The sequence below is a fragment of the Sander vitreus genome, chromosome 21 (genome assembly GCF_031162955.1).
Source record: "Sander vitreus isolate 19-12246 chromosome 21, sanVit1, whole genome shotgun sequence".
Taxonomy (NCBI): domain Eukaryota; kingdom Metazoa; phylum Chordata; class Actinopteri; order Perciformes; family Percidae; genus Sander; species Sander vitreus.
Genome location: NC_135875.1, coordinates 8420819 through 8433403, shown reverse-complemented (window position 1 = coordinate 8433403; position 12585 = coordinate 8420819). Strand labels below are relative to the sequence as shown.

Sequence of the window (12585 nt, the reverse complement as noted above, 5' to 3'; positions counted from 1 at the left end):
TTTCGAAATTCAAAAACAAACTCAGAGTTCAATGGAAATAAATTGCTGTTAATGACACTTTTTTATAATCGGAATTTACTTCCACTGTTTCTCTCACTCTGTGCTGTGGGTTAGTGGGGCTTGGTGACAGTGACACCGGTGTCATGCAGGCTGAACAAAGAGCTGATACTGTCCCCGAAGACAATAGCCTGTCTCTCACACTGTCTCCCTCCCACTCAAGCAAATATAAAAGACGAGAAGTATATTTATACATCCCTGTAAAAGAGAGCGGTCTTGATCTTTTCTTTCACAAACAGGTCTCTTTCCTTCTCCTTTGGCTGCACTTTCCTCTCTTTCCCTCTCATTCACTTTATTCCTGCCCTGTCTCTCACTTTCTTCCACTGACCTCTATTTTCCATTCTCATTCACTCCCCTTCTTCCCCTATTCTCTGCCTCCTTTACAAAACTGTACATGCATGTGCGCGCACACACACACACACACACACACACACACACACACACACACACACACACAGTGGTTTCCCTGTAACTGGGTTATGTGCAACTTCAAATAGCCTTTGTTGACAATAGGGAGAGCCCAGAGTTCATCCTTCCGTCTGTGTTCCCTTTCTCCTCTTCCTCACTTCAAATCTAAAGAGAAATTATGCATATGTGCGTGTTTCAAGTGTGTGAACATACAGTAGGCACAAGACTGAGATCCTTTTTTTTGTACGCTTCAAGGTCATTTCCCCGCTTAGACTCTGTAGCATTAAAGTATAGGTCCACATGTGAAAACACACATTTGTCGCATGCATGCACACAAAATACACACACACACACACACACACACACACACACACGCTATAACCTAGATGCAACCCATTTTCGCCGTGGCACATGTGCAAACCCAATCCTATTAGTAGAAAATGAAGAGGGATGAATATTTCCTTAATATTTAGGCTATTACATAACCATCCTTATTTACGATACATGCTGGGAATCATGTGGGGGTTTTTTTTACAGTTTATGGAGGAGAGGAAGAAAAAAGGAAGGAAAGGAAAGAAAAGCAGAGGGGAAGAAAAGGAAGGGAGAAAAGAAGAGAGGAAAAGAAAGAAAAGGAGAAAAAAGAAAGGATAGGAAATAAAAATGAAAAGGAGAAGGGAGATACGAAAAGTATGAGAGGGAAAAATAAGAGAAAAGAGGAGAACAAGGGAGTCGGAAAGGGGAATGAGAAAAGAAAAAAAGGAGACAAGAGGAGAACAGGTGGGTGGGAAGGAGAGAAGAGGAATAAGTGGGACATTAGATTAAATAACCAACCACATGCCAAAGTGGACCGGGGAAAAGAGAGAAAGAGCACTCCTGTGGATGGTAAAGGTCAAAGATGACATATAAGCTGTTTTTTTTTTCTTCTCCTCCATAACTTAATCTGCTCTTCCTTTTACCTCAACCCTTGTATAATCCCAAACATGTGGCCCGACCCTGAGCAGAACACTTTACACTGAAATGTCTGCAATAATGAATTCCTCGGGAAACCGAGACACGAGCTGGGATCATTCACACACGTCTAGAAAGAAATACTCAGAGGATTTAAACCAATTAAGTGAATTAAATAGACATATTAGATTAAATTGATTCACCACATGATGGCAGGCACATGCAATAAGTCAATGAGTCCTTGAGATTGATTGTTTCTCAAAGACAAACTAATTTCCCCAGACAAGCAGTGTGCATGTGTATCTGTCAACAAATAACTGAAATACAAGACATAATCTATATTTTAAATAAATATAAAGTATAAACAATCACAGTCGGAGAACTAACAAACAACCTAAAAATAGATCCAAAAGCCAAATCCTGAGCACAAAGATCTTCATCTTTAGCTCTGAGAGTGTTCGTGTCAAGTTTCAAGCTGCCCAATTGTCCACCATAGCAACATACAACATCACATATGATTGGTTTGAGTATTTAAATAATGCCGGTGGAAACACCCCCCCAAGTTGCTCTGAGAGGGAAGCCTAACTATTTTGTAGATAAAAGGTTAAGTGACTTTTCCCTCCAGGACATCCCTACAAGGGCTGCACGATATGAGGAAAATATGCAATAACGTTAATATCGCGATAACGATATTACTTGTGACAAATGAAGTGTACTCAGTTCTGCATTTCTGCTGCTTTCAGTATTCTGCCAAAATATGACGAATTGCTTGTTGAATTTAAATAAATGAAAGGAAATCATTTCCAACACTTTTATTTTGAATATTGAACACCGAATTGAATATAAAATGCACCTCTAAAAAAAGAATGACAGTTGCATTTTAAAGTGCAGTTTTCTACTAATAAAAAAATCTCTGAGTGTCTTTCACGATGTGTCGCAGCCTTTAGAGATATTGCGATGACAATAAAAAAAAACTATATTTTGTGCAACCCTAATCCCTACTACTCATTCAGTATAAAAGACAATACTGTACCAAAGCTACAGTGACAGCTCATAAAATATGGGAACAGCGGAGTATATAAGGACATGTTGTATTGAAGAAAGTACTAATATTGGCATTGAGCTGATGTTTCTAAGCTAAAACAGGGTGAGTGGGTATTGCACATTTGTAGGCAGCAGATAACACACGCAATATTATGGAAACTATTTACAAACAACAACAAAAGTACACAAAGCAAAACTTCACTGCCTTCCACAGTGTTTCATCTCCAAAAACTGAAATTGATAAGTCCAACTTAAATGTCAAGGGTGAAGGTGTGCTGCTGAAGCTGTGTGTGTGTCCTCGTGTGTGTGGTTTGTATTGCTGATGTTGTATTGCTGGGGACATTTCAACCTGTTCACCCAGCCACATTTTATCTCCCATGTGGATAGAACATGCTAGTCTCTGCAAGATTAAGCATTTATTTTAGGGTTAAGACTGGAGTACTTAGGGTTGGGATTGGGCATGTATAGTATAAGGTTTTGATAGGCTTCAGAAATTACCGTAAGTCAATGTAATGTCCTCACAAGTAGCCAAGACAAAAGTAGCCTATGTGCTCCTGCTTAATGATGGGGCTGCCTACCCTATTTTCCCTTTTATTTCGTAAGAATGCACGTGTGTGAGCGCGCGTGAGGCAGGCAGCAGAGGGCTGTGTCACCATCGCTAATGTTACGGCACTAGGCTGGCGGTGATGCGGGCCAAAGTCATCAATCACGCGGATCGAAACCGCAACGTTAAATCAATAGCGGCCCCCGGGAGCGAAGACAGCGGAGCGTGAATTCGCCGCGGTAAAAGGCTGCGGTCTCTCGGCCATCCATCAACAAGTCCACACAGTGTATAGTCCACCAAACACCGCGCGAGACCAAACCATGCAGTACAGGACGGGAGCCGCGCGCACAGTAGTGGTGTGTATTCTACCTGAGTGGCCGGATGGGACGTGAACAACACCTGTAACTGTCAAAACGAACCGGGACTGTGATGACAGCGGGATGAACTTGCTGTTGTCCATTGAAGCGGCAACCAGTGTGCAGCACGAGGGAGAGTTGCTGCGTATAGGGGAATTACTGACCCAAGACCATCTGATAAAACAATACAACTGACAAGATAGAGAGCAGCAGAGGGGGGGGAACCCAGCACGAGGTAACAACGCTGCTTGTGGTGCTGATGAGAGTAGGCCTAATGATGATGATGGAAAAGAAGATGACAGCTATCCTCTGAGACTGTCACGAGAACACATCTGTTGAGGATCACATCTGCCCCCCTCTTCCCCCCCTTTAACCACACACACCTACTGATGGTGTACGCTGTCCGGCCACATGCGCGTTCCCCCGGCCGCTCTAGCAGCGATGGAGCCCATGCAGTGCGTAGTGTGCAGGTTATTTTACTCACCCCGGGTGCTATCGCCGCCTGTCTCCGTCCGCTCGCGTGTCCTACCGTGTGATTTAACGAGAGAGAGGGCGAGCCGTGGGTGCAATCAGCCCCCACCAGCGCCATCCAGCGCTGCGGTCGCTCTCGCGATACCATGCCATCTTCCAGCTCTCCTCCTGAGAGTGTGTGACGTAGCGGTTTTATCTTGCAGTTTGCTCAGCCCGATGCCGCCGTCTTCTGGGCACGAGACGAAAAGAATGCGAGGATGGTGATGAAGTCATCCCGTTAGTGACCGTGTGGCCTACCTGTTTGAGGACGGCAAGTTTGTGTGGAGATCCAAAATTGAGAAGATAAACTGGAGAAAGGCTTGGCTTCTACCGTATTATATATTATATATTATGTATTATAAGTACTGTGTTTCTAATAAAGCTAAGGAAGTACACCTCAAAATGTTACATAACATATACCCTACTAATCACCTTGTTGCTAGATTTACCGACATTGACTCTTCCTGTACATTTTGTAAACAGAATATTGAAACAATATCTCACCTTTTTTTTTTATTGTGAAATTTCCAAAAGATTTTGGACAGATTTGGAGTCTTACTTTTTTGAACCCACCAACTTTATCTACTCCTTTAACCTTAAAGATATTATCTGTTTCTACGATAATTCAGGTAGTGGTGCTCTTGAGTATCTAATTAATTTTGTTATTCTGTATGCAAAATTCCATATTCACAAGCAGAAATTTTCTAACTCATCTCCTAATTTTGTACCTTTTCTCATAGAATTTAAATCTCTACTGAAGTCACTTAGAACGTTGGATAACAAAGAATTGTGGAAACTGTAGAGCTTTTTTCCCCCTGAAACCTCTGACTAACTGTAAATGTATGTCTTCTTGTAGTTGTTTGTAATGTCTGTTATTTCTTTTTTTTAAATTTTTTATGTTATTTCTCGTTTGTATTGCCTCGTATGTTTCTATTTATTTACTTTTTTATTTTCATAAGTTTGTGCACTTGTTCACGTGCTATCGTTGCTTACCTGAGTTTTTTGTAAACTGCATTTTGTCAAAACTAGGAAAACACGACAGCATTAACTTCTACCGGAAAAGGTAGGGCCTATCTAGCAGAGGACGGACCCACCTGATTGGACAGACGGACTGTCTGTCTTTTAACAGGAAGGAGAGGTGAAAAACACGGAAAAGCGCCTACTTTTAACAGAGAGACAGTCCGTCTGTCCAATCAGGAGGCTCCGTCCTCTGCTAGATAGGCCCTACCTTTTCCGGTAGAAGTTAATGCCGTTTTGTTTTCATATTTGCTGTCGTGTTTTCCTATTTGCTGTCGTGTTTTCCCATTTGCTGTCGTGTTTTCCTATTTGCTGTCGTGTTTTCATATTTGCCGTTCTGTTTTCCTATTTGCCGTTGTGTTTTATGATTTGCTGTTGCGTTTTTCTATTTGCTGTTGTGATTTGCACTTCAGGGCCACCGTAGTTTGGGGACCTTTAACAGGGACATTGTATAGTGTGGCCATTAGAAATTGAAAACTAATGAAAAGTAACAGCAGCATTTACAGACATAGTTAAAAAATTTTTTGCAAATAGGCTACCCTTATTCACCCTGTTGCCAGGAGCTTGATGAGAAGATTGGTATCTCTTTCATGAGTGCTATCAATCATCTCATCTAGCTCTCAGCAAGAAAGCCAATAAGCGTATTTCCCAAACTATCAAACCATTTCCTTCAAGTTAAATAACTTGTGTGCACAAAAAGAATGTTTTCAGTCAGTTATCACTTTTGTAACGAGCTTTCTTTTTTATTGCATTTTTGCTTTTAAATGGATAGATTTGTCAGTGGGAGTAATGAAATGCAATGAAGGGCCCAACTGAAATTGCACCAGAAATGTTTCATGTAATATCTTAAGCCACTCAACCACCAGGACATCCTATAACTATAGGATTTTTAAATTAACTTTGAAATGTGTAAATATGTCAAATCAACCTCAATTAAAATCTGAAGAAAGAAACAAAATAAATGAACAGTTAAAACAAGTCTGTTCAGTATAGTTCCTGTGATGGCTACACCTGCTGCCACACTTCTGATTGAAATGTCAGTAACCCTCCTGCACACCTTCTTTATAGTTTACACTTAATTTTCTCCTCATTGAGAAGATGGATTTGTTCTTTGACCTCATGCGCATTGCACATACTGTACATCAGCAAACAGTAAATGACGCCACACAGCTTTTGTTTTATACGTCTACTCAGTGTGTCACTTTATTTTGTCTTTAGATATATTTGGCGTAAGTCATTTCTATTTCTTTGAGTTACCAGTGCTGAAAGTGCTGCTGCTGGAGGGACATCTTGTCAGGACGGAGCAAAAGATGTACCACCTAAAGCAGAGCTATTAAATACAGGAAGTAACCAATCAGAATGTACCAAGTGCCCCCACATAAGGGGGATTGGGATTTTTTTTATTTTTATTAGAGTATATTAGTTTTTTGGTTAATTGCAAAAATATTTATACTGCTAGACTAATTGTCCTGTTTTGTTTTATTTGTAGTTTAGGTGGTATGGCGTTTGTCTTTGTGTTGCCTCTGTTTCAAAAATGGTCACGTCAGCCATTTTATATGTTCCACTTTGTGGTCAGATGTTGTCATAGTTAGGTCAGTTCCCTTGTTATAGAAATACTGAAATTATGACAAAAAATTGACTCTTCTTCTTCTTCCGCCTATTTTCCCTTACTGGGACATAGGCCGCCTACAAGGATTCTCCAGCCGTCTCGGTCCTGAGCAAGCCTCTCTAGTGTGGCCTGTCCTCTTGACATCGGCGTCCAGGTCTCGCCGCCAGCTGTTTCTGGGTCGACCTCTCTTCCTATTCCCTTGGGGATTCCATGAATGGGACTGTCTGGTGATATTGGAAGCCGGTTTGCGGAGGGTATGCCCTAACCATCTCCAAAAAATGGACAGAGACCCTTAATATTTATATATTAGCTTGTTGTTTGGTGGCTGTATGGCCCTATGCAGCTACTTCATTCATTTTGGACCTTGGAAATAGTAGTACACAAAATAGTTGTAAATAGTTTCACATTTCTTTTCTAAATAATCTGAATTTTTCCTTTTAAATAACACTTTTCCAAGACATGCACATGCAGTGTTAACATCAGAAGCAGACAGACATTCTGTAAAGGGGAACTTTATTGCATGAGCGAGTGCTCATCTGTATCTATATCACACAGGTCTCACATTAGCTCACAGTATACAAAGTCATTGTAAGACTCAATCATAGTTGGGGATCAAACGATTAGAAAGCACACAGGAGACCACGGGGATATACTTTGTCCCTTTCCATCAAGTCAGTTTTAAATCTTTTTTTTTTTTTTATGTGTTTGTACTTCTTGTGTGCGCATGCGTGTTCACAGGTCATCTGTTTCTCCGTCAAAGGGGATGTTGTCCAGTTCCATGTGGATGTTTGAGTTGTCCTCACTGCAGACCCAGCCGATGGGCGTGCGATTGAATGAGGGGCGTGAGCGGATGTCGGCGTGCTGGTTGGCCATAGTCTCCGACTCCTCGGTGGCATTGTTGAGCTCTGGGAGCTCAAAGGTTAACATCTTAGGCACCTTACCAAAGCCGCCGAATGGCAGCGCCGTCCTGGGGAGAGAAGAGGGAGAAATCGGAAGCTTCGGAGAAGCACCAGAACAAGCAATGCAGCACAACTTTATTGTCTCTTATGCTCCATTGCATAGTGGCACATTCATACCTGCACTGCTGTCATATGTGTTTAATATCTGTTTAATGCTTTTTGCACTTTTCCATTTGCAAAAATGGTATACAGATCCTGTACTACACTTAGAATTTATATTTGATCTGTATTTTTTGTAGACTCTTTATTGTATTTTGTATGTTTTTATTGTGCGTATTTAATGTGTAACTCTATGTTGTCTCGCACGTGTCATGCCTTGGTCTTGGCCAGGTCGTCATTGCAAATGAGAATTTGTTCTCCCATCAGCTTACCTGGTTAAATAAATGTTAAATGAAAAATAAAAAATAAAACAACCTTCAGCTTACAGCTTCAGTTTGTGTCTGTTTGTACCTGTTGAAGCTCTTGTACAGAGGCAGTTCTAGGTGCATCTGGATGGGTCCCGGCATGGAGGACTTCATGGTAGCTGTCAGCTCCTGGTTGCCATGCATGGCCCGTTCCCATGGCGATACGTAGGTACGAACATACCCCTTCCTCCTCTTCTCCTTCTCCGCCTCCTCATCTACCTTCACCTCCACCACTGAGACACACAGGGGCAGGGTAGACCAGGGAGATTAAATGTTTAAAAGAATAAACATTTTAATGGAAAGAAATATTGAAAAGAGAAAATACAAAAAGCATCTGCGACCAATATCAATCACTTCATATAGACCCAACCTTCTTCCTTTGGTATCTCAGGCTTTGGGGGAACTGGGGGAAGGAACAGCAGCAGGTTCTCGAGGTTCTGCTGGAAGACCAAAAAAGGAAGAGAAAGTCTGATCAGTACACCCATATACACATAAGCTATACACAAACAAACACACACACACACACACACACACACACACACACACACACACACACACACACACACACTCCCTTTCTCTTCTTTACTCTTACCTTGTTCTCGTTGGTCACAATGAACTTTTCAACTCTCTGCTGCCTCTTCCTGAACAGCTTGGAGCCCTTGTTCGTGTTTAAGGAGAGCTCCTCCAGCATGGTGTCCTTGGGTGTCTTGATCTTGGTGCCTAGGTCGAGCTCAGAGGCCTCGGGATCTGACTCATCGTCTGACAGGAAGAGGGAGGAAGAGGAGGAAGACAAAATGAAGGGACTAAATATGGAATTGCAGGTGGGTGCATGCAGAGAAGAGGTAGAGGGGAGTTGTCATGGTTTACCCATTGCTTGACAAACATGCAATGTTGTATGACGTGCATCAGATAGAATTTATTTTTATTTAAGATTTTTTTGGGGGGGGCTTTTTATTTTATTAGATAGTGATACATAGACATGAAATGGGGGAAAGAGAGAGGGGATGACAAGCAGCAGATCGGATTCAAACCCACGCCGCTGACAAGGACTCAGCCTATGCGGGCGCACACTCTACCAGGTGAGCTAGAGGTTGCCCCAGAGTTTTTTTTATTTAGTTGCATTGCATTCCCTGCACTAACGACTTATGTTTTGTTTTGTTTTTTTTATTGATATTTTGACAGGACAGCAGATGTTCCAGAACTTTACGACATTCCATTTACAATTGTTGTTGTTCCTTGTCCCCAATTTTCTTTTCATACAACACAAAACAGAAGCATCCCTGTAAGGGCCCTGACACAGCAACCCGACTATCGACTACCCAATTACAACAGAGGGATCAATAATAGAAATCTACTACTCAAATACTTCACCTCTTTGATTAAATTAACTCTGCACCTGTCAGCCATTGAATACAATTTAAAAATGAGACACAGCTGTAGACAACACAAAACGATCCTAACAATACAAGGAATACAAACCAATATAAACAATTAAAAAAATAAAATAAAATAAAATACAAATTATTAAAAATTAAACAAAAAACATGCGTTGATAGAACCAGTTACCAAGCCTACCAATCCATTATCGCAGTTGCCAGTAAAAACAATCCGACATGTGTTTTTTATTTAATTTGATAGTCTGTTCATGGAAACACAAAAGTAGGTTTTAATTCAAATTTCTCTGACGTGAGAGGTGACTCTTTAGTGCAAATTGAACAATATTTGAAAGGAATAGTTCAACAATTTGGGAAAAATTCGTATTAATTTTCTTTGCTGCGAGTTAAATGAGAAGATCCACACCACTCTCGTTTCTGTGCAGTAAATATGATGCTAATGCTAGCAGCTGGTTAGCTTAGCTTAGCATAAAGACGGGAAACAGGGGGAAACAGCCAGCTTTGTCCAAAAGTAACATAATACACTTACCAGCATCTCTGAAACTCAATAATGAGCATGTTATATTTTGGGTACAGAAACTGAAGTGTAAAAAAAAAGGGAGTTTATGCTAAGATGAGCTAACTGTCTTCTGGCCTCATACCATACCCATAACTATGAGAAGTGTATCAATTATCTCAACATGAAACCCAATAAACATATTTCCAAAAATGTCAAACTATTCCATTAAAGATTGTGTCATTTGTTAACATTACAAGACATTTGTAAAACATTTTCTCATGTACTAGAGCACATTTGTGAATGAAAGGAATCTGGCTCATGTATCCAATGATGATTTATCACTGTGCAGGCTAACAATGTTTAAGCATTTTTGTTAAAGCCTTGGCGGATGTGGTACACACTCTCTGAGCTGTGCTCTCTTTCATCAGCAAAACCCATTTGGCAAATTAAAAGGTGGGTTCAGGCTACATTCCACTAGATATATTAGGGGGATGTATAAGACTGTAAAGGGCATATTCTCTGCTTCCATATTATCCTTGTTGTGATGAATTAGAGTTGAAACTTGTTGTACAGTGTTAGAGGATGTATGTGTGTGTGTGTGTGTGTGTGTGTGTGTGTGTGTGTGTGTGTGTGTGTGTGTGTGTGTGTGTGTGTGTGTGTGTGTGCGTGTGTGTGTGTGTGTGTTTTAACCCAGGGGAGTTGTAGGGGTTAGTAGGCCAAAGCAATGTCACGGCAGGTTTTCTGGTAGAACTGTTGATGGCGGGGAATCCTTATAACACACTGTCTCCCCCCCCCCTCTCTCTCTCTCTCTCTCTCTCTCTCTCTCTCTCTCTCTCTACTCCTCTCTTTCAGTGATGGAGAGATCTGATGGATTTTACTGCTCCACAGAGCTCCTCATAAAACACTCTTCTCTCTCATCCACCACATGCACTTTGATATCACTCATAACACCTGGAGTCCAGCCATAAACCAACACACACACACACACACACACACACACACATATAAACACATCTATAAAGCGGGGAGTTGGCATTGCAGTGCTACAGAGAGCTGTTAGCAGTACCTAGTAAATCAGACTTGAGCAAGTGGGTGTGTGTTAAGTGTGAGCGAGAGAGAGAGAGAGAGAGAGAGAGAGAGAGAGAGAGAGAGAGAGGGAGAGAAAATAATTGAGGCTGTTGAGCAGAGCGAACTCTCCCATGGGGATATTGATTAGAGTGTTAATTCAGAAGAAGGTGAAACTGGAGCTGGCTGCTGACTGGGAGGAAATTGAACAGACTGACAGAGGCAGGGGGTGGACAGACGGACAGCATACAGGCATGGGACAAATGTCAGAAAGACACAGTGGCAGGGATGATGGATAGATGAGTGGGTATTAACTGGAGAAAAATAAGGGATGAGCATGGTAAGCTCCTGACTGACTGACTGAAAACAAACTGGTGGAACGATACAGATGTGGCTGCAGATGTTGACAGCAGAGGTAGCGAAAACAGCAAAGGACACAAATGGGGAAAGACATCAACAGATTGTTAAATGACAGATATAAGCATGTGCTCAGACACTACGAGCATGCTCAGATTGCAGATTGCAGAGATTGGCAGAGAATATATTGTGGTTGGTAATTATGGTTATTATGCAACATGTAAATGTCAGCTTTGCCACTGATAGAAAACACAACATATTAAAACAAGACTTAGAAGCTACTGCGATGCTATCAGCTCTGTGAGGCTGTATTTAGTCTAGTCAGTGGTGTTTTTGAGCAAAATGCTAATGTCAGTATGCTAATACGCTGATGTTAAACAGGTACAATACAATTGAAGATGATGGGAATGTCATTAATTTTGCAGTAATTTGGGAGGTGGGGGGGGCAATCCACTCAGTTGATCTATTTGAGTCTGGACCAACCGACCGAGCAACAGACAAGACAACATCGCTATCCCTAGAGCCAAGGCACTAGTGTTTGCAAAAATAATTAATAAACATTTAAAAAAAATAATTTGTTGCTTTAACCTTTGTGCACTATTATCAGTAGTGGAATTACTCCATTACAAGTAAAAGTCCTACAATTACAATCTTAATCAGGTAAAAGTACAGAAGTATTAACAGCATATTGTATTTAAAGTATTACAGCTTAAAAGTGCTCATTATGCAGAAAGAAATTAATGATTGTTTGCATGCATGTATAAGAAGCATTTAGTCAACTATCTAATGCCAAGATGTGAAATATTTGACACATTTTTACAAGTGTTTACATTGATTCCACTTCCGTTGCCCCAAACAAATATGGTGGGAGCAGAATCACCGTCTGGTATTTTGTGTAGCCTCCAATGGTGACAGATTTGTGGCTGCTTTGCAATCTGATAATGACCGTCATCCCTCCAGGAGATGCCACATGCATGTTAAATATTATGTTACTGCTTGGAACAAGTGTGTGTGTGTGTGTGTGTGTGTGTGTGTGTGTGTGTGTGTGTGTGTGTGTGTGTGTGTGTGTGTGTGTGTGTTTGTTTTACCATTCTGGCTAACGTTGGACAGGTCAGTGATGATCTTAGTGGCCTTCTTCCTCTTGTGAGAAGGGGCAGGAGTATTGATAGGCATGGCTAAAGGAAAGAACAGAGACACTGTGATGTCATGATCATCATCATCATCATCATCATCATCATCATCATCATCATCATCATATTTTTTAGAAAAAGAACTGCACCTGCTTTACACAGAAAGAAAAATACATCCATACAGTTAAATAAATCTAAATGTCACAAATATTCTTAAAACTGGGTCCACTGACTAGCTTGTTCCGGATCTTTCAACTTCATCTTATGGTCTTGATCAGCAAATG

General features: G+C 41.1%; 1 protein-coding gene across 1 annotated transcript; it reads right to left on the bottom strand.

Annotated features, from left to right (window-relative positions):
* Positions 1–7225: 7225 nt before the first annotated feature.
* On the bottom strand, positions 7226–12344 carry myoz1b (myozenin 1b). Its single transcript, XM_078279810.1, has 5 exons — positions 12260–12344; positions 8449–8615; positions 8227–8296; positions 7903–8089; positions 7226–7460 (listed from the first exon to the last, which is right to left on the bottom strand). Exons 1-5 carry the CDS (start codon positions 12342–12344, stop codon positions 7226–7228), a joined length of 744 nt encoding a protein of 247 aa, XP_078135936.1.
* Between the last annotated feature and the right edge of the window lie 241 nt (positions 12345–12585).

Bases quoted from the DNA above. Each gene is read 5' to 3' on its own strand.
- myoz1b (XM_078279810.1), bottom strand. From the start codon at position 12,344: ATGCCTATCAATACTCCTGCCCCTTCTCACAAGAGGAAGAAGGCCACT. The intron at 8,297-8,448 runs GTAAGAGTAAAG...TTGGTCTTCCAG, and splicing joins TTGTGACCAACGAGAACAAG to CAGAACCTCGAGAACCTGCT. The intron at 7,461-7,902 runs GTACAAACAGAC...TTCTCTCCCCAG, and splicing joins CTGTACAAGAGCTTCAACAG to GACGGCGCTGCCATTCGGCG.